Raw genomic sequence first — 20,418 nt, 5'->3', positions numbered from 1 at the left:
TGTCAAAGGCAGTGGGGAGCAAGAAGGAAGCCAAGCCCTCTTTCTTTCCCAGAATCTTGAGGATGGGGAGAAGGTGAAGCCCCTAAGGCAGAGAGGAAGTTCAAGATACTACCCCTCACTTCGAAGGGCTTACAATCCAAGGGGGAGGCAGGAATAAATACTCCAAAATACACTGGTCAACAAAGAGACAGAAAAAAAAGCACTCGACTAAGCAGACAAGTGTTGAGGTCATCATAAGTAGGAACGAAAGGCTATGACTGCTGGATGAGGAGGTGTTTTTTTATGTATCCATTTGGGGGGGAAGAGGGGAGCTTGCCAAAAGCTGAGTGGGCTAAAAAGTGCTCCAAGGGACGAGGCAGACGCCGGGCTGCTCTGAGCCCAGGGTGAGCTGGAGGTTTTGGCGAGGAGCGTGCAGGGTCGGGGGCCCTGCAGTGGGCAAATCCAACCCCACGGCTAACCCAGAAGTTAGTCACGACCCAGTGGGAGGTTAGAGCTAGCTCATCCGCTCATCCTCGCCCCACCTGGGCCCCACCGGCCGTGTCCCAGTCCCCAGCAACACAGCGGGGACCGAGGCTTGGGGCTCAAAACCCAGGCCCGTGGGCCTGACCCTAAGCTGGGAGGAGACAGAACTGACCTGAGTTGATGGCCACGGAACCCTTGCCGTTTTTCACATCCACGACCCAGGTGGCTTCTTTCCCGCCTGGGCCATCTTTCACTTTGAAGGCAAAAATTCCTCCGATTTTTTTCACAAACTGCTCTCCTTCCTGCAAAGAGAAACACATCCCGTTACTTGGCCCATCCCTTCGGCTGGGAAGAAACGGCCCGCAGGGCAGCAGGTCAAGGCCAATCCCCACACTCCTTTAGGAGACTGCTCCGTGTTGCTCTTCTGTGGAGTTCCAGCTGCCAGGAAGGTCCAACGTGGATCCCCTCTCCCCCCACCTCATCACGGCCGCCTGGGACACTCGAGGGAAGCCAAGGGACATCCTTCCCCTCTCTTCGCAGCAGCCCGGTCGGTGCGAAAGCTCCGTGCTTCTCCTCTCCCCTGCCACTTCCTATGGAGGGGTGGGAAAACCTTACTCAGCCCATCTTCCCTCCTACCATGAGGGCTGTAGTCACCCGCGACTCCTGGGTCTCCGGGGTTCTAGAACATCGCCCAGGTCGGCCCGATCGCTCCTGGCGGCGGGGGAGGCGGGTTCCCTAACCTGCCTTCGGCCAAGAACCGGAGGGGCTTCTGCAATGCTGGCTCTGAGGGAGCCATCCCCGCGGTTACGGGCCCAAGCCCTGTGCCTCTTCAACTCTGACCCACATAACTCACATGCTTCCCAGCTGCCAGGACTCGACCGGCTAAAAGCTGGATCCTGAGGATCAGGGGCCCGCTGCATGTGACTGGGGGAAACTTTCTCTCCTTTAGCCCCGACTCACTGGGGGCGGAGGGCAGAGGGCCCATGCGGGCTTTCAAGCAGGCTCTATCTGGACCGGTGCAGATGATCAAGCCCCTCCACCTTCACTAAACGAGGCATTCAAGCGAGCTAAGCCTCAGTGGATCTGTAAAGCCACGCGTGGGAGGGAAGAGAGGAAGGGAAAGGGGTCCTCGCCGCCCCGCCAATCTTCCCCAGATCTCCCCTCTCCCACTTGATGTCCCAGTGCCCTGCCGGGACCTCCAGAATCATGAGGGGGAAAGCAACTACCCCTAAGCAGATCAATCTCAATCTCTCTCCAGCAATATTTACTGAGTGCTTACTATGTACAGAACACCGCACTAAGCACTTGGGAGAGCACACTGCAGAGTTGATGATCGCGTTCCCTGTCCGTACCCAGCTGATGGACGAGAGAGGGAGACAACCATTAACGTGAGTATTCTCTCTCTCTGGCTCTGTAGGCAGGCACACAGGGCGCGGAGGCCAAAAGCAGAGACACCCAGCTAGGAGCCATCCGGTTGCATTCGTGATCCGGCCGGGCCCTCTCCCTCAGCTTTATGTAAATCACACACATGGCGTGCCCTTGCGGCAGGGCCTCGGGGACTAAACCGTTCCTTCCTAATGTTCCATTTCTTCAGTCACCAAAAGCTTGACATCCTAGGTACAGAGAAGGAGGGGGTGGCTAAGGGAAGGAAGGAGGGAAGGAGAGAGAAGAAAAAAAAGAGAAAAGAAAGGGGAGGAAGGTTGATGAAATACGAACTCATATTGGGACACACATTTATGAGTTCTAGCCAGCTCCTCGTAGGCCAAAGGGCACATCTCCCTAAGGGGAGGGGGTGCAAAACAGGTTCGGCCAGACATATACCGGGAAAAACGCCCATCACCACTGGCTGTTCAAAATCAGAACTGGATGGCCAGGGCCAGGAAATCTCAGCCTCTGCCCTCCATTGCTCCACTCCACGCTCTCCACCATTGCTCCGGGGCGGCCCACAGACAGGACCCAGAAACAAGGCTGCAGAGAACCAAGGTCACAGGGACAAGAACGCGAAGGAGAAAAATTAAGGCTGAGACCTAGAGACTAACACTACTGAGATGCAAAACACAGCAAACCCGCTCGCCCATTTGAACGTCTCCAAGATCGCTGTCTGGGCTCCAGCACAGGCTGCCGGCTCTCGGATCCGAACCCTCGCGGGAGGGATAGGGAAGAAGGCCACGTGGCTGGGAGGGAGAGAGGGCAAGCTCCCCCAGAGTTGGGGAGGGTGGGGGAGCAGAGGGGAGGCGGGCAGACGATCCACGCCCGCAAACCCCATCTACCCGTGGCAGAGAGAGGGCAGGTGGTGATCTCGGCTGGAGACTGGCAGATTTAATCATGACCCCTGACTTCTTTCCCTTCTTGCTGCTCCGTTCTGGCTACTTCGCTGCCTGCGAACTGCTTCAACAAAAACACACGCCGTCAAATGGTCTGTTTTTATTCTGGTTAGGGAGGGGCAGAAAAGAAGGGGGAGACTAATGATCGATGGTTCAAATGGAGATTTGGGACATTCTAGGATTCTCCAATACCCGTGTCGGTCAGTTGTATTTACTGAGCGCTTACTGTGAGCAGAGCACTTTAATACAGTATAGAAAAGCAGCGTGGCTCTGTGGAAAGAGCACAGGATTGAGAGTCAGAGGTCATGGGTTCAAATCCCGGCTCTGCCACTTGTCAGCTGTGTGACTGTGAGCAAGTCACTTAGCTTCTCTGTGCCTCAGTTATCTCATCTGTGAAATGGGGATTAAGACTGTGAGCCTCATGTGGGACAACCTAATTACCCTGTATACCCCAGCGCTTAGAACAGTGCTCTGCACATAGCAAGGGCTTAATAAATACCAACATTTTTAGAGAAGCAGCGTGACTCAGTGGAATGAGCCCGGGCTTGGGACTCAGAGGTCATGGGTTCTAATCCCGGCTCTGCCACTTATCCGCTGTGGGACCTTGGGCAAGTCATTCAACTTCTCTGTGCCTCAGTTACCTCATCTGGAAAATGGGGATTAGAACTGTGAGCCCCAGGTGGGTCAACCTGATCACCTTGTATCTACCCAGCACTTAGAACAGTGCTTGGCACAAAGTAAGCGCTTAACAAATACCAAATTGTTATTATTACAGGCTCGGGAGAGTACAATATAACAGATACACTCCCTGGTCACAGTGAGCTACAGTCTAGAGGAGGACACAGACATTAATGTAAATATAAGTACAGATAGGTACATAAGTGCTAGGGGACTGGGGAGGGGGAGGATGAATAAAGGGAGCAGGTCAGCTTGACACAGGAGGAAGTGGGATAAGAGGAAAGGAGGGCTCAGTCACGGAAGGCCTTTTGGAGGAGATGGGCCTTCAGTAACGCTTTCGGGGGATGAGGGGGGAGAGTAAATGCCTGTTGGAAATGAAAAGGGAGGGCGTTCCAGGACAGAAACAGTAAGTGGGTGAGATGTGGGTGCCCAGATAAACGAGACTGAAGTTCAGTGCATTAGAAGAGCAAAGTGTGGGGGTTGCGGGGGGGGGGGTTTAGCAGCCGAGTAGCTAAGTGAGTCAGGAGGGCCAAGGTAACTAAGTGCTTTTAAGTCAACGCTAAGGAGTTTCTGTTTGATGTGGAGGTGGATGGGCAACCAATGGAGGTTCTCGAGGGGTGGAGAAACATGGCCTGAAGGTCTCTGCAGAAAAATGATCCAGGCAAGCAAATGAAGTATGGACTGGGGTGGCCAAAGACAGAAGGCAGCGAGGTCAGCAAGGAGACCAAGAGAATAATCAAGGCGGGTGGGATAAGCCGTTGGATCAACATGGCACCGGTCTGGATGGAAAGGAAAGGGGAGATTTTTAACAGTGTCGTAAAGTTCAAACCGACAGACGTGACTAGGGATTGAACATAATAATAATAATTTGGTATTTGTTAAGCGCTTACTATGTGCAGAGCACTATTCTAAGCCCTGGGGTAGATACAGGGTAATCAGGTTGTCCCATGTTAGGCTCACAGTTAATCCCCATTTTACAGATGAGGTAACTGAGGCACAGAGAAGTTAAGTGACTTGCCCAAAGTGTGGGTTGAAAGAGGAGTCAAGGACAACACGAAAGCTGTGGGCTTGGGAGACGGGAGGGATGGTGGTGCCATCTTCAGTGATGGGAAAATCAGGGGGAGAACAGGGTTTGTGTGGGAAGATAAGGAGTTCTGGTTTGGACTTGCTAATGTGAGGTGAAGGTAAGATCTCTTGAAGGGGGGGGGGGGGAGAATGAGAGGAAGAGAGATCAGGACTGGAGATGTAGATTTGGGAATCATCCACACAGAGATGGTGGTTGAAGCCATTTGAGGGAGTGAATGAGGTCTCCAAGAGAGTTGGTATAAATGGAGAATAGAGGGGGACCCAAAACTGAACCTCGAGGGACACCCAACAGTTGGGAAGTGAAGGCAGAAGAGGAATCCTCGAAACAGACTTGTCTTTCTTATATTTATGGGCCACACAGAATTTTACTGTTCTAGAGGATTTCCGAGCTCACTGGCGGTGGGGAAGGTGTCCATCAACTCTGTCGTGTTGTATTGTATTGTACCAAGTGCTTAGTACAGTGCTCTGCACACAGTGAAACCTCAATTAATTCAAATGATTGATCCACCCAGGTCTGGAAATTGCTGAATGAGTTTTTCTTGGATGCTACATCTTGGAGTGCATTCTCTAATTCAACTCCCAGTGCAAGAAAAGGATGATGGATTTTCTTGAATACATCTTCCAGTGCCCTTTTTTCAATTAAGAATTACTCCAATTCACACAATGAGAAAACGGACCCAAGTTACAAAAGAGAGGATGAATTCTAATATTAGGATTAATACCTAATATTTTTGGTAGTAAATTTAAAGGGAGCCTCCGCCAACCCCTCGGAAAAAGTGTCATTTTACCACGCAGTGGATTTTCTAACCAACATTTAGACATTTTGAAACCCAGCTGCAAAATGTGTTCCGAGAGGGTTGTAATAATGGTGGTATTTAGGCACTTACTGTGTGCCAAGCACTGTACTAATCGCTAGGGGGGAGTTAGAAGGTTTTCAGGTCAGCCACAGTCCCTACCCTGACCAAGGCTCACAGGTACTGTTTTTATTCCAGTTAGGGGGTGCAGAAAAGAAGGGGGAGACTAATGATCGATGGTTCAAATGGAGATTTGGGACATTCTAGGACTCTCCATTACCCTTGTCAGTCAGTTGTATTTACTGAGCACTCACTGTGAGCAGAGCGCTGTATTACAGGCTCAGGAGAGTACAATATAACAGATACACTCCCTGCTCACAGTGAGCTTACAGTCTAGAGGAGGACACAGACATTAATATAAATAAAAGTACAGATAGGTACATAAGTGCTGGGGGACTGGGGAGGGGGAGGATGAATCAAGGGGGCAGGTGAGTAAGAACAGGTACTAAACAAGAGAATTATCCCAGGGAATATTCTGGGAGATATTTATTTTAAATGACTAGTGGTGGGAAGCAGACAAAGCGTTTATTCAAAGACTTTTTTTACCATTAGCCAAGCGAGTTGCCAGTCTTTAGGAGTTGAAAGTCTTGAGCGAGGACTATAGGGTCTTTCCAGATTAAAAATATGGGACACCATAGTGTTTTACAGACTCAATTGCTAATGGACGCCAAAGAAAAAATTTCTCTCAAAAACGCCTGTGTATAGCAAGGGGGAATAAAATCTTCATTCTGCTAACTAGGGTGAAGAGAGTTCCTAAATAACATATAGATTGAGACAAACCATATTCAAGGGCGACAACCTGACCAAGGCAGTTCAGAGGACACGGGGGTTCTGCTCCGAGACAGTGAACCAAATAGGCAAGTGGATCCATTTCTCGACTCCTCTCCACCCCCACCCACAAGTCTCAAAGGGGAGAGAAGCAGCTACTTGCCTCTTCGAGTTTCTTCTCAATCTCTTTAAAGACCAGATTCGCCTTAAATCCGTCGACAGCTGCGCTGGTGGGAACGGCCTCGATTTGGTGAGGTCTGAAAGAACTGAGGAAAACCACCCGGATAAGTTCCTGGGGCAGAGGAGGAGCCGCGGAGAGCGGCGGGGGCCGACCCACCCGACCGGACCCCGGAGACCCCAGCGGGCCCACTGGGTCCCCGAACCCGGGCGGGGATCCAAACCATCGCTCTTCTTCCTCTTCATCCTCCGCTGGTTTGCGTTCCCAAGGGCCACCTCTCAACAGGTCCACGGACGCTGTAGGTTTCAGCAGCGGGGACGGGGAGAGGAGCAAACACCGGCCACCCTCAGTTACCACCCTCCAGGGGCGATACACTCTAGACTGTAAGCTCGGTAGGGGCAGGGAACACGTCTGCTAATTCTGCTGTACTGGACTCTCCCACTCTGTACAGTGCTCTGCACACGGTAAGCGCTCAATAAATACGACTGACTGAATGAATGATTGACTGTCTGATAGATGCTCCGGGTAGGCCTGATTATGAAGACCGGACAGCTCTACCTGCAACCCCAGCTTAAAACAAATTTTTTTTGAATGCATTACGTTTTCGAGACCCTTTTTACCAGATGACTAAGATTGCCGTTCCCACTGGGGTCGGTTTAGTGGAAAGAGCACGGGCTTGGAAGTCAGAGGTCGTGGGTGCTAATCTCAGCTCTGACACTTGTCAGCTATGTGACCTTGGGCAAGTCACTTGCCTTCTCTGTGCCTCAGCTACCTCATCTGTAAAGTGGGGATGAAGAGCGTGAGCCCCAAGTGGGTCAATCCGATTACCCCATATCTATCCTGGCATTTAGACCAGAGCTTGGCACATAGTAAGCACTTAACACATACTGCCTGCTTACTTGTTTTGCTGTTTGTTTCCCCCCCTTCTGGACTACGAGCCCGTTGTGGGCAGGGATTAGCTGTTTGTTGCTAAATTGCACTTCCATAGCGCTGAGTACAGTGCTCTGCACGCATAAGCGCTCAATAAATACGACTGAATGAATGAATTAGAAAATAAAAGTCTGATAATTACCGTCTTTATGACCAAGAGCTTTTTTGCCCTTTCTCCCAGTTAGGCGAAATTCAAAATGGATCACGGATTAAATCTGCAAAAACTTGCCCGGCTTGTAAATTATAATACGCCAGTGCTGAATCTGGGGAAAAGGGCTTCCTGAGAAGAAGCGTGGCCTAAAGGGCCCGGGCCTGGGAGTCAGAGGACCTGGGTTTTAATCCCAGCTCTGCCACTTGACTGCTGGGTGACCTTGGTCAAGTCACTTCACTTCTCTCTGCCTCAGGTACCTCAACTGTAACGTGGAGATTAAGAGCGTGAGCCCCATGTAGGAAACGGACTGGGTCCAAGATGACTAGTCTGCATCTATTCCAGCACTTAGCACGGTGCCTGGAGCGTAGTAAGGATTTAAACGCCATATAAAAAAAGCACCTACTAAGGCCCCAGCCAAGCCCAATTTGCCTTTCAATCAATCTCTTCCTCTTTACTTTCCCATCCCTTTCAAACTCAATCTCTCCAGCCCACGGGGTTGACACCTTGATGATATCTCTGAGTCTGGTCCTTTTCCTCCCACGCTTGGGTGTGGGCATTGTTCTACCAGTTTTTCCTCTTGGATCCTCCCTCTTCTTCTCCACCCTTTGAATCACCACCCTACTATCCTCCTCATCTCCCAGCTGGTCTATCTGGGGTCTTCCCACCCCCAGGCTCTCTCTCCCTCCGAACACAGAGGCAGGATCTTTTAAAAATGGAGACGGGAGTGTTTAAAGACTTCCAGAGCCTTCCCCGGCTACAAGCAGAACTCCTGCCCTTGAGCGTCTACTGGGGCGGGCTGTGCGCTCTCTTAGCCCCCGCTCCCCTTTGAATAATAATAATAATAATTACGGTATTTGTTAAGCGCTTTCTATGTGCCAATCACTGTTCTATGCGCTGGGGTAGGTACAAGGTCATCAGGTTATCCCACGTGGGGCTCCCAGTCTCCATCCCCATCTTCCAGATGAGGGAACTGAGGCCCAGAGAGGTGAAGGGACTTGACCAAAGTCCCCGAACTGATAAGCGCCGGGGCCGGGATAAGAACCCATGACCTCGGACTCCCAAGCCCGGGCTCTTTCCACCGAGCCACGCTGCTTCTCTCGACTTCTCCTGGACTGCGAGCCTGTTGTTGGGTGGGGATTGTCTCTATCTGTTGCCGGATCCAAGTGCTTAGTACAGTGCCCCGCACACAGTAAGCGCTCAGTAAATGCACCTGAATGAGCGAACGAAGCCCCCGTCGCTCTGTCGTGATTGTCCCGGTCAGGACCCGGTGGTCGGGGCTCCCTGGGGCTTCGCCGATCCCGTCTTCCCTCCGGTCCTGGTCGTTCATTCGTATTTATTGGGCGTTTCCTATGTACGGAGCACTGTACTAAGCGCTCGGACCGCACAATTCAGCAACGGTGCTCCTTCCACTGGGCCACCCTGAGGATGATGCCAAATTGTACATTCCAAGCACTTAGTACAGTGCTCTGCACATATTGAGCGCTCAATAAATACTATAGAATGAACGAATGATGGTATTCGTTAAGCGTTTACTATGTGCCGAGCACTGTTCTAAGCGCTGGTGGGGGGAGAATACAAGGTGTTCAGGTTGTCCCAAGTGGGGCTCCCAGTCTCCATGCCCATTTTCCAGATGAGGAAACTGAGGCTCAGAGAGGTGAAGGGACTTGCCCAAGGTCTCCCAGCTGACAAGTGGCAGAGCCGGGACTAGAACCCACGACCTCTGCCTCCCAAGCCCGGCCTCTTCAGTCGTTCGGCCGTATTTACTCTGCGCAGAGCCCTGGGCTGGACGATCGGGCCACGGCCGGAGACCGTCCAGCGTGGCTCAGTAGAAAGAGGCCGGGCTTGGGAGTCAGAGGACATGGGTTCGAAACCCGGCTCTGCCGCTTGTCCGCTGCGCGGCCTTGGGCAAGTCGCTTCACTTCTCTGTGCCTCAGTTCCCTCATCTGGAAAATGGGGATGAAGCCTGGGAGCCCCACGTGGGACCAGCTGCTTACCTTGTATGCACCCCAGCGCTTAGAACAGTGCTCGGTCCATAGTAAGCGCTTAATAAACATCATCATCGTCATCGTCCCCGCCCGACAACGGCGCTTAGAGAAGCAGCTCGGTGCACAGCGCCCGGGCTGGGGAGTCACAAGTCACGGGTTCGAATCCCGGCTCTGCCCCTGGTGGGCTGCGTGACCGCGGGCGAGTCCCTTCGCTTCTCGGCGCCTCAGTGACCTCACCCGGAAAGTGGGGACGAGGACCGGGGGCCTCCGGTGACCTCGTATCTCCCCCGGCGTCCAGGACAGCGCTCTGCACATCGTCAGCGCTGAAGGAACGCCGACCTTCCCGCCACAAAACCGAACGTCATCAGGACGGAGGGAGGGACGGACGGAAGGGAGAGGAGAGCGGGGCGTGCGTGGGGGGGGGGGAGGGGGTCTTACCGGGCACGGTCGGGGAAGCCCATCCTGTAGAGGGTGACGACGACGGCTCCTCCGAGGCCCAGGTTGTGCTGCAGGGCCACCTGGGCCCCCGGGACCTGGCGGCGTCCGGCCGCCCCGCGCAGCTGCCACACCAGCTCGGCGCACTGCGCCAGACCTGCGCCATCGAGCCCCGACACGCTCAGCGCCCCGATCCAGACCCGACCCATCCATCCCGGAGCCGCCCCGCGGCCCCGAGCCAGACCCGACCCATCCATCCCGGAGCCGCCCCGCCGCCCCGAGCCAGACCCGACCCATCCAACCCCGAGCCGCCCCGGAGCCAGCCCCCACTCAGCCCCCCCCCAGAGCCGCCCTCCGCCCCCTAGCGAGACGGGGGAGCTCAGTCGTTCATTCATATTCATTCATTCAACAGTATTTATTGAGCGCTTACTAGGTGCAGAGCACTGGACTAAGCGCTTAGGAATGGACAGATCGGTAACAGATAGAGACAGTCCCTGCCCTTTGACGGGCTGACGGGCTAATCGGAGGAGACGGACAGACGAGAACGATGGCGATAAATAGAGTCGAGGGGAAGAACAGCTCATGAAAACAATAGCAGATAAATAGAATCAGGGTGATGGACATCTCATTAAACAAAATATAGGGCGATGAAGATATATACAGTTGAGCGGACGAGTACGGTGCTGAGGGGGTGGGACGGGAGAGGGGGAGGAGCAGAGGGAAAGGGGGGAGAGAGGGTTTAGCTGCGGAGAGGTGAAGGGGGGGTAGAGGGAGCAGGGGGGAAAAGGGAGCTCAATCTGGGAAGGCCTCTTGGAGGAGGTGAGCTTTAAGTAGGGTTTTGAAGAGGGGAAGACAGTTCGGCGGAGGGGAGGAGGGAGGACGTGGCCCAGGCGGGATAGGCAAGACCGAGGGACGGTGAGGAGGTGGGGGCAGAGGAGCGGAGCATGCGGGGTGGGCGGTAGAAAGAGAGAAGGGAGGAGAGGTAGGAAGGGGCAAGGTGATGGAGAGCCTCGAAGCCTAGAGTGAGGAGTTTTTGTTTGGAGCGGAGGTCGATAGGCAACCACTGGAGTTGTTTAAGAAGGGGAGTGACATGCCCAGATCGTTTCTGCGGGAAGATGAGCCGGGCAGCGGAGTGAAGAATAAACCGGAGCGGGGCGAGACAGGAGGAAGGGAGGTCAGAGAGAAGGCCGACCCAGTAGTCTAGCCGGGATATGACGAGAGCCCGTAGCAGTAAGGTAGCCGTTTGGGTGGAGAGGAAAGGGCGGATCTTGGCGATATTATAAAGGTGAGAACGGCAGGTTTTGGTGACGGATCGGATGTGCGGGATGAACGAGCGAGGCGAGTCAAAGATGACACCGAGGTTGCGGGCCTGAGAGACGGGGAGGACGGTCGTACCGTCCACTGTGATAGGGAAGTCGGGGAGGACAGGGCTTGGGAGGGAAGATGAGGAGCTCAGTTTCTACGTGCAGAGCACTGTACTAAGCTTCTGGACACTTCGGCAACGGAGAGAGACCATCCCTGCCCATTGACGGGCGGAGCTCGGCTGGCACGGGGGTGGGTGGGCTAAGTGCTGCTTATTTTATATATATTTTATCACCCTATTAATTTTGTTAATGAGGTGTACCTCCCCTTCATTCTAGTCATTCTATTTTTCATCATGATGTCTTGTTTTTGTCCATCTCCCCCGATTAATAAGAATAATAATAATAATAATGCTGGTATGCGGTAAGCACCTACTATCCCGGCTCTGCCACTCGTCGGCAGTGTGACTGTGGGCAAGTCACTTCACTTCTCTGGGCCTCAGTGACCTCATCTGGAAAATGGGGAGGAAGACGGAGAACCTCACCAGGGACAATCTGATTACCCTGTGTCTCCCCCAGCGCTTAGAACAGTGCTCTGCACATAGTAGTCGCTACACAGAATATTATAAATATAATAATATATATAAAATAAAATATATATTTTATTACCCTATTTATTTTGTTAATGAGATGTACATCCCCTTCATTCTATTCATTCTATTTTTCGTCATGATGTCTTGTTTTTGTCCTTCCCCCCCCCCCCCGGTTAATAAGAATAATAATAATAATGCTGGTAGGTGGTAAGCGCTTACTATGTGCAGAGCACTGCTCCATGTGCTGGGGTATACAGGGTCATCAGGTTGTCCCACGTGAGGCTCCCAGCCTTCATCCCCATTTTACAGACGAGGGCACTGAGGCCCAGAGAAGTGAAGTGACTTGCCCCAAGTCACACAGCTGACAAGTGGCGGAGCTGTAATTCAAACCCATGACTTATGACTCCCAAGCCTGCGCTCTTTCCACTGAGCCATGCTGCTTCTCTGGCCTGTGAGCCCGTTATTGGGCAGGGATCGTCTCTGTTGCCAAATTGTACGTTCCAAGCGCTTAGTACAATGCTCTGCACATAGCGCTCAATAAATACTTTTGAATTAATGAATAAAACGGGGATTAAGACAGAGCCCCACATGGGACAACCTCATAACCTTGTATCTACCCCGGCGCTTAGAACAGTGCTTGGCACGTAGCAAGTGCTTAACAAATACTATTATTATTATTGCTATTATTTTCTGGGTCTCAGCTCTCCTGTTCTCTTTCCTACTTAGTCTGTGAGCCCTGTGAGGGACTGGGTCCAACCTAATGAACTTTTATCTACCCCAGCGCTTCGACCAATATTTGACACAAAGCAAACATTAAATAAATACCATAAAAAAAGTGAATTAGGTCAAGGGGCCCTCAGCTGAAGGAAGGACAGGTATTTAATCCCCACTTTTCAGCTGAGGAAACTGAGGCACGGAAAAGTTAAGTGACTGGCCCAAGGTTACACAGCAAGCAGTTGGCCGAACTCTTATTAGTACCCAGGTCCTCTGACTCCCACGCCTGAGCTCTTTCCACCAGGCCCTTCCTTGTACCTACCCCAGTGTTTAGCACAGTGATCGACACCTAGTAAGTGCTGAAAGAGTACCGCTAGCAAAAAGCACCTCACTGTTCTGAGCGTCGGCCTGCAAGCCCGCGGTCTGGAGCGTGAATAGCGGCTCTGTCGCCTACAGGTTTTTGCTGATCTCCAAGGCCCTGGAGCCTATGGGCGAGTCACTGTACTTTCATTCTCTCAATCGTATTTATTATGCACTACTCTATGTGGAGCACTGTACACAGCGCTTGGGAAAGAACAATATAACAGCAAACAATAATGATCCCTGCCCACAGCGAGCTTACGGTCTAGGGAGGGAGACAGACATCAATACAAATAAATAAAATTAGAGATAAAGACATAAGTGCTGTGGGGCTGGGGGCGAGCAAAGGGAACAAGTTGGGGTGACGCAGAAAGAAGTGGGAGATGAGGAAGAGTGGGGGTTAGGCTGGGAATGCCTCTTGGAGACGTTAAAGGGGGTGGGGGGCAGAGTAGTTGTCTGTTGGATTCGAGGAGGGAGGGCGTTCCCGGCCAGAGTCGGGACTTGGGGCGTGGGTCGGTGGCGAGACGGGCGGAATCGAAGCCCAGTGAGAAGGTCAGCGCCAGAGGAGCGAAGCATGCGGGCTGAGTTAAAGGAGGAGAGAAGCGAGTTGAGGTAGGAGGAGGCAAGGTGGTGGAGGGCTCTAAAGTCAACGGTGAGGAGTTTTTGTTTGATACGGAAGTGGACGGGCAACCGCTGGAGATTTCTGGGGGGGGGGGGTGACATAAAACATGAACCGATGACCTTCCGACTCCCAGGCCCGTGCTCTAGCCACTCCGCCACGCTGCTTCTCAGGGAGCAGGAAGGCACGGGCTAATCATCAATGCTGTCTCATCATCAGTGGTATTTATCGAGCACTTACTGTGTGAAGAGCACTCTACTAAGTGCTTGGGAGATAACGACAGACTTGGTAGAAACGTTCCCTGCCTTTGAGGGGGGGAAGTGGCTTGAAGTGAAGAGGGGAAAGAGCGCCTTTGAGGTGAGGAAAGGCGTGCGCGACGCCTGAGGTAGAAGTCACATGAGGGGAGGACGGAGATCGGGTCGGCTTGGGTGGAGGAACTGGGGGCAATGGGGAAAAAAAGACAAATCAGATTAGCAGGAGCGACGTGAGGAGTCTCCGAGTCAATGGCCAAGAGTTTCGATTTGCTATGAACACCTTCAGAGACCCACTCAGGCTTTCGAAGAGGGGAGTGGCGGGCTCGGATTGATACTTGAGAAAGATGACTCAAGCTAACCGTGTAGGGTAGAGTAGGGTAGAGCAGGGCGGGAAGAGGCCGGAAGCAGACGGCCGTGAGGAGGCTGTGTGTTCCGAGCACGAGGGGATTAGGCCGGCACCTGTTGAGTTCCTGGCCGTTTCCAGTCTGGCACCACGCCGGCCCTGGATGGGCCGTCGTTAGACATGTGGAAAGGAGGTGGGGAGACCTGGGGGAAGGCTGCACAGGACCGGAGCTGCGGGAAGCGAAGGAGCAGGCCGGGTTGACTCCCAAGCTCCCGGAATGAGGAACGGAGGGGACGGATCGCGGGGTGGCGTCAGCGACGCGGAGCCCAGGAAGGTGGGAGGGTTTACATGGGAGAACGAAAAGTTCCATTATTGACGTTTTTAATTTCGGTAGGGCGGGGAGCCCCAGGGACAAGAGGAAATAGGAGACGAGAGCAGTGAAGAGATCAGTCGATCAGTCAGAGCGGTCCAGGGGCAGGGCTGGAGATCTGGGAGTCGCCCACCACATCACCTTCCTAAAACGTCGGGCCGAACCCATCGCCCCGCTCATCAAAAACACCCAGTGGCTACCCAGTAACCGTCAAGACCAATGGACCCAAGGCTCTCCACTGGCATTCTCCTTTCTCTATGTCCACTCTCTTCTTCCACTTCACCCCAGCTTGCCCTCACTGCTCCTCCCAGACTATTCTTTTTATGATCCAGGTGAATCCCCCCCATTCTACCAAGTGGTGTTCCTGAAAAATGTAATAATAATAATAATGATGATAGGATTTGTGAAGCACTATGTGCCAAGCACCATACTAGACTGTGGGGTAGAGACAAGATGATCGGGTCTGAAATGGGGCTCAGATCCTACTTAGAATTTCATCTCCATTTTACTGATGGGGAAACTGAGGCACCGAGAAGCCAAGACACGTGCCCGGCGTCCCAGAGCAGGTAAGTGGCATAAGTGGGATGAGAATCCAGGTCATCTGATTCCCAGGCTCACGCTCTTTCTACTAGGCCAACCTGCTTTACGCTGGGGTTTATTTTCGCATACACTTGTTATAAATGTATGCGAACGAACTCCGATGTCATCCCTTAAATCCCTTCCTGTCCTAGCTCGACCTTCCCCTGTTTCCACTAGTACTCCCCTCACTGAGAAGCGGCATGGCCTAGTGGAAAGAGCAGAGGCCCCGGAGTCAGGAGACCCAGGTTCTAATTCCAGCCCTGCCGTCGAAATGCTTAGTACGGTGCATTGCACACGGTCAGCACTCAATAAATACGACTGAATGTGAATTTGCCTGTTGAGTGACCCTGGGCAAGTCACTTCACTTACCTCTGCCTCGGTCTCCTCATCTGTAAATCGGGGACTAAACACTTGCTCCCCGAGGGTCAGGGACTACATCTAAATCCCGCCTGTGAGATCTCTCCCAGCACTCAGCACGGTACTCTGCACACAGTAAGCACCTAACACACATTTTTATTATTACTTCTCCCATTTCCCCTTGGACCCGGGACAGAGCCCAGCACACTGTAAGAGCTCAAAGAAAAACCACCACTTAGTTCACCGACAGCCTAAACTGCCTCTCCATTCCCCTGGCTCTGTGGCTGGGGCTTCTGCTTGTATTTTAAGAACTCAGCTTGGGTCCCACCTGGAAAAGCCACCCCGCACCCTCCCCTGCTGACCTTTCCCTCACACGCCCCCGCTGTGGCCCGTCCATCTTCTTTCTATTTTTAACGGCAGCTGCCATCCGCTGCTCGTCCCCCTCTCCAGCCCCATTCCCAACCTCGGCCAAAGGCACGGGCCCAGCACTGGATCAGGGCACTTTAGAGGACAGGGGAAGGAGAGGGGCCTCTTGGAGGAGGTGCCCCCTTCATAAGGCTTTGAAGGGAGGGGAGAACGGTCATCTGGTGTATATGGAGGGGAAGGGCCGGGCCAGAAGGAGGATATGGGAAAGAGGCTGGCGGTGTGACAGATGAGATCGCAGCCCGGTCAGCAAGCTGCTGCCGGAGGAGCAAACTGCGTAGGTAGGTTGAGGTAGATCAGAGAGGCCCGGTAGGAGGAGGCAAGCTGACTGAGGACCTTAAGCAGTTTCTGTTTGATGCGGTAGCAGACGGGCATGGGAGCGAATGACTTCGCCAAAGGACTGTAGATGGAGAATAGAAGGAGTGGGCCTTGAGGCACCTTCAATGTCAGATGTCAATGTCAAATGTCAATGTCAGAGAATGGGAGGCAGAGGAGGAACTGGCAGAAGACTCTGAGAAGGAGAGGTCAGGGAGGCAGGAGAACCAGGAAAGGAGGGCGTCAGTGAAGCCAGAGTTGGCTAAAATTTCCAAAAGGGGGTGGTCCACTTTGTCGAAGGCAGCTGAGGGGTCCGGAAGGATCCGGATGGGGTAGAGGCTGTCAGCCTGGGCGAGAAGGTGGTCACTGGTTATCTTAAAGAGGGCTATCTCCATGAAGGGGGCGGAAACCTTCCCCAAGGAGGGAATTAGAGGAAAGGAACTTGAGGCAGCGGGTGTGGACAACTCTCTCCAGCCGTCTGGAGAGGAATGGTAGGAGGGAGATGGGGTGATAACTGGAGGGAGCCCTGGGGTCAAGGGGGAATTTTTGTTTTTAGGATAGGGGATACGTAAGCAGGTTGGAAAGCAAAGAAGCCACTGGCGAGCGAACAGTTGAAGATGGTGGTCAAGGAGGAAAGAAGGGAGAGGGCGAGTGTGTTAATAAGGTGTGAAGAAATGGGGTCAGATGCGCAGGTGGAGGGGTGGATTTGGGGAGGAGGTGAGAAATCTCTTCTTGAGATGCTGCTGGGAAGAGTGGGAGGGTCAAAGAGGGTGGAGTGGGGGGTGTTGAAGAGGAGCAGGGGAGATTTTAGGGAGTTCATTCCTGATGGTTTCAATTTTATTGACAAAGTACGTGGCCAGGGTATTAGGGAGAGAGATGACGGGGGCAGGCGAACAGGAGGTTTGAGGAGGGAGTTAAAAGTCTGGAACAGCTGATGGGGGCAGTAAGCATGGGAGTCAGCCAGGAGCAGGAGGCCTCCAAGTATATTCACAGTCAAAAAGTGAGAAAAGAGGAGAGAGTCAGCAAATGAGTCAGTGAACGAAACGGTGTAGATGTCAGGCAAATCCATCTAGAACTGTGCCTTTGAAAGCAAGTTCTCAAAGAGTCGTGAGCGGGAGACAGCGATGAACTGTGTCAAAAGCAATGAAGAGGTTAAAAAGACCAGTCACTAGCAAGGGACTTTTGGATTTGACTGAGAGGAAACTCTTGGCAACCGTTCATTCATTCAATAGTATTTATTGAGCGCTTACTATGTGCAGAGCACTGTACTAAGCGCTTGGAATGAACAAGTCAGCAACAGATAGACACGGTCCCTGCCGTTTGACGGGCTTACGGTCTAATCGGGGGAGACGGACAGACGAGAACGATGGCAATAAATAGAGTCGAGGGGAAGAACATCTCGTAAAAACAATGGCAACTAAATAGAATCGAGGCGATGTACATTTCATTAACAAAATAAATAGGGTAATGAAAATATATACAGTTGAGCAGACGAGTACAGTGCCGAGGGGATGGGAAGGGAGAGGGGGAGGAGCAGAGGGAAAGGGGGAAAAGAGGGTTTAGCTGCAGAGAGGTGAAGGGGGGGGTGGTAAAGGGAGTAGAGGGAGAAGAGGAGCTCAGTCTGGGAACGCCTCTTGGAGGAGGTGAGTTTTAAGTAGGGTTTTGAAGAGGGCAAGAGAATCAGTTTGGCAGAGGTGAGGAGGGAGGGCGTTCCGGGACCGCGGGAGGACGTGGCCCGGGGGTCGACGGCGGGACGAGCGAGACCGAGGGATGGTGCGGGGTGGGCGGTAGAAAGAGAGAAGGGAGGAGAGGTAGGAAGGGGCAAGGTGATGGAGAGCCTCGAAGCCTAGAGTGAGGAGTTTCTGTTTGGAGCAGAGGTCGATAGGCAACCACTGGAGTTGTTTAAGAAGGGGAGTGACACGCCCAGATCGTTTCTGCGGGAAGATGAGCCGGGCAGCGGAGTGAAGAATAGACCGGAGCGGGGCGAGAGAGGAGGAAGGGAGGTCAGAGAGAATGCCGATACGGTAGTCTAGCCGGGATATAACGAGAGCCCGTAGCAGTAAGGTAGCCGTTTGGGTGGAGAGGAAAGGGCGGATCTTGGCGATATTGTAAAGGTGAAACCGGCAGGTCTCGGTAACGGATAGGATGTTTGGGGTGAACGAGAGAGACGAGTCAAGGATGACACCGAGATCGCGGGCCCGAGAGACGGGAAGGATGGTCGTGCCATCCACGGTGATAGGGAAGTCTGGGAGAGGACCGGGTTCGGGAGGGAAGATAAGGAGCTCAGTCTTGCTCATGTTGAGTTTTAGGTGGCGGGCCGACAACCAGGTGGAGACGTCCCGGAGGCAGGAGGAGATGCGAGCCTGAAGGGAGGGGGAGAGGACAGGGGAGGAGATGTAGATCTGCATGTCATCTGCGTAGAGATGGTAGTCAAAGCCGTGAGAGCGAATGAGTTCACCGTTGTGAAAGTGATTTTCATTAGGTGAAGAAATCAATCCACAGCGTGAGGGTCAAGGAAAAGATTGGTGGAGAGAGAAAGTGGAGGCAGCGGGGGGAGAGAACAGGCTTATTAAGTCTAAACAAGGAAAGGGAGAAGGAGAAAAAGGGGGGTGCTTTTTTAAAAATAAAATAGTCTTGGTTAAGTGCTTACTGTGTGCCAGCTCAGGGGTAGATATACAAGCTAATGAGGTTAGACACAGTCCTGTCCCACAAAGGTTCACAGTCTTAATCCCCATTTTACAGATGAGGTCACTGAGGCCCAGAGAAGTGAAGTGACTTGCCCAAGGTCACCGAGCAGACAAACGGCAGAGCTGCGATTAGAATCCAGGTCCTTCTGACTCCAGGCCCGCGTTCTATTCACTGGGCCATGCTGCTTCCCTCAGGGCCATTTCCCCCCACAACCCAAGGGACGACCTAAGGATGCTCTGCCATTTGTCAGCTGTGTGACTGTGGGCAAGTCACTTAACTTTTCTGTGCCTCAGTTACCTCATCTGTAAAATGGGGATTAACTGTGAGCCTCACGTGGGACATCCTGATTACCCTGAATCTACCCCAGCACTTAGAACAATGCTCTGCACACAGTAACTGCTTAACAAATACCAACATTATTACTATTATTATGCTTCGAGATGGACGGAGAAAGAAGCCAGGGAAGAAGGAGAGGGAGAGGTTAAACACACAATCACAGATGTGAGAAGGCTCTTCCTGGGGTGAGAAGGCTACAGATACAGAGTTAATTTTCTGCAACCCCCGAGGGACGGCTTGGAATGAGAAAGGGGGAGGGAGGGCAACGTAGAGGGAGAACAGGAAGCTAAGAAAGGACCTATTTAAACAGATCGCAATGAAGCTTTCGGTCACAAAATCTACAAAAATGCATAATAAACGTTTAATCCTCCACACATGCTCCTCCACATCATGCCCGAAGGGAAACACACGCATGCACACATACAACACACACACGTTAGGAAGGTCATACAATGACACCACGTGAAATGCAGCTCAGTGTTGTTTGATCTTATCCCTCCAACAGAAGCTGCAACGTATTTTTGATGTCCATGGTTCAATTTCCCTTTTCCAAATGCTATGGACAACTCCCCAGCTTTAGCCACAGGGAACTATTGTGTAATCTCACTCTTCATTTATAATAAATGATCTGACTAGCCAAGCATGCAAGCTACCTCCCATGTGATTTTAGCTATTGATTCCAAGCAAAAACCCCAGTTGTTTTTGGCAGGAAAATCCTCTCCTTCAAAGGCCATAGACAGTTTTCGCCGTTTTCTTTCCACTGACTGAGGATGCTACTCTCGCTCCACTGAACAAAACTGAGCCAATATCTAACAGGCAAATAAGACGACAGAATGCAAAGGTCACAGGTATTTTACTTTTTACTTGAGAGGCAATTTACTCTTGGAGGCAAAATTCCAACCTCATCTGACTAAAGATGTATTTTCTAAGAAAATGGCCTCACGTCACATGACGCCCTGCAGCTTACTCTGAACTAAAAAAAACAAACCAGTATTTGATCTCTTGTGTGCAATCCACTTTGTTGCCCAACTCCGTGAATTTCCCAACCAGGCAGGTGGAATACATGCTCTGCACCAGTTTTAGTGAACCCTTTTGTAGCCGGGGCTCTCCACTTCAGTGCTCAGGACAGTGCCTGGCACATCGTGAGTGCTTAACAAATACCAATATTATTATTATTGTTATAATAATTATTAATACTGTTCGAAGATGCCAAGAGGAGCTGTTTTTCCCTGACCACCAGGTCCCAGAGTCCTACTGGATAGGAGAAAGTGCAAACTTCGGTTCATTCTGATGGCAGTTGAAGGCAGCTTGTAAG

At 52.3% G+C, this 20,418-nt stretch overlaps 1 protein-coding gene across 1 annotated transcript in view; it reads right to left on the bottom strand.

The window, feature by feature from the left end:
* SCP2 (sterol carrier protein 2) overlaps nt 1–20,418 on the bottom strand; it is a 91,299-nt gene that overhangs the window by 15,191 nt on the left and 55,690 nt on the right. Inside the window, exons 13-15 of the mRNA XM_029081836.2 lie at nt 9,855–10,008; nt 6,336–6,438; nt 635–764 (exon numbers count right to left, since the gene is read on the bottom strand). Coding sequence (XP_028937669.1) covers nt 635–764; nt 6,336–6,438; nt 9,855–10,008 — 387 coding nt within the window. The remainder of the gene's footprint in view (nt 1–634; nt 765–6,335; nt 6,439–9,854; nt 10,009–20,418) is intronic.

Source organism: Ornithorhynchus anatinus, chromosome 17 (genome assembly GCF_004115215.2).
Source record: "Ornithorhynchus anatinus isolate Pmale09 chromosome 17, mOrnAna1.pri.v4, whole genome shotgun sequence".
Taxonomy (NCBI): domain Eukaryota; kingdom Metazoa; phylum Chordata; class Mammalia; order Monotremata; family Ornithorhynchidae; genus Ornithorhynchus; species Ornithorhynchus anatinus.
This window is presented reverse-complemented; position numbering and strand designations above follow the sequence as displayed.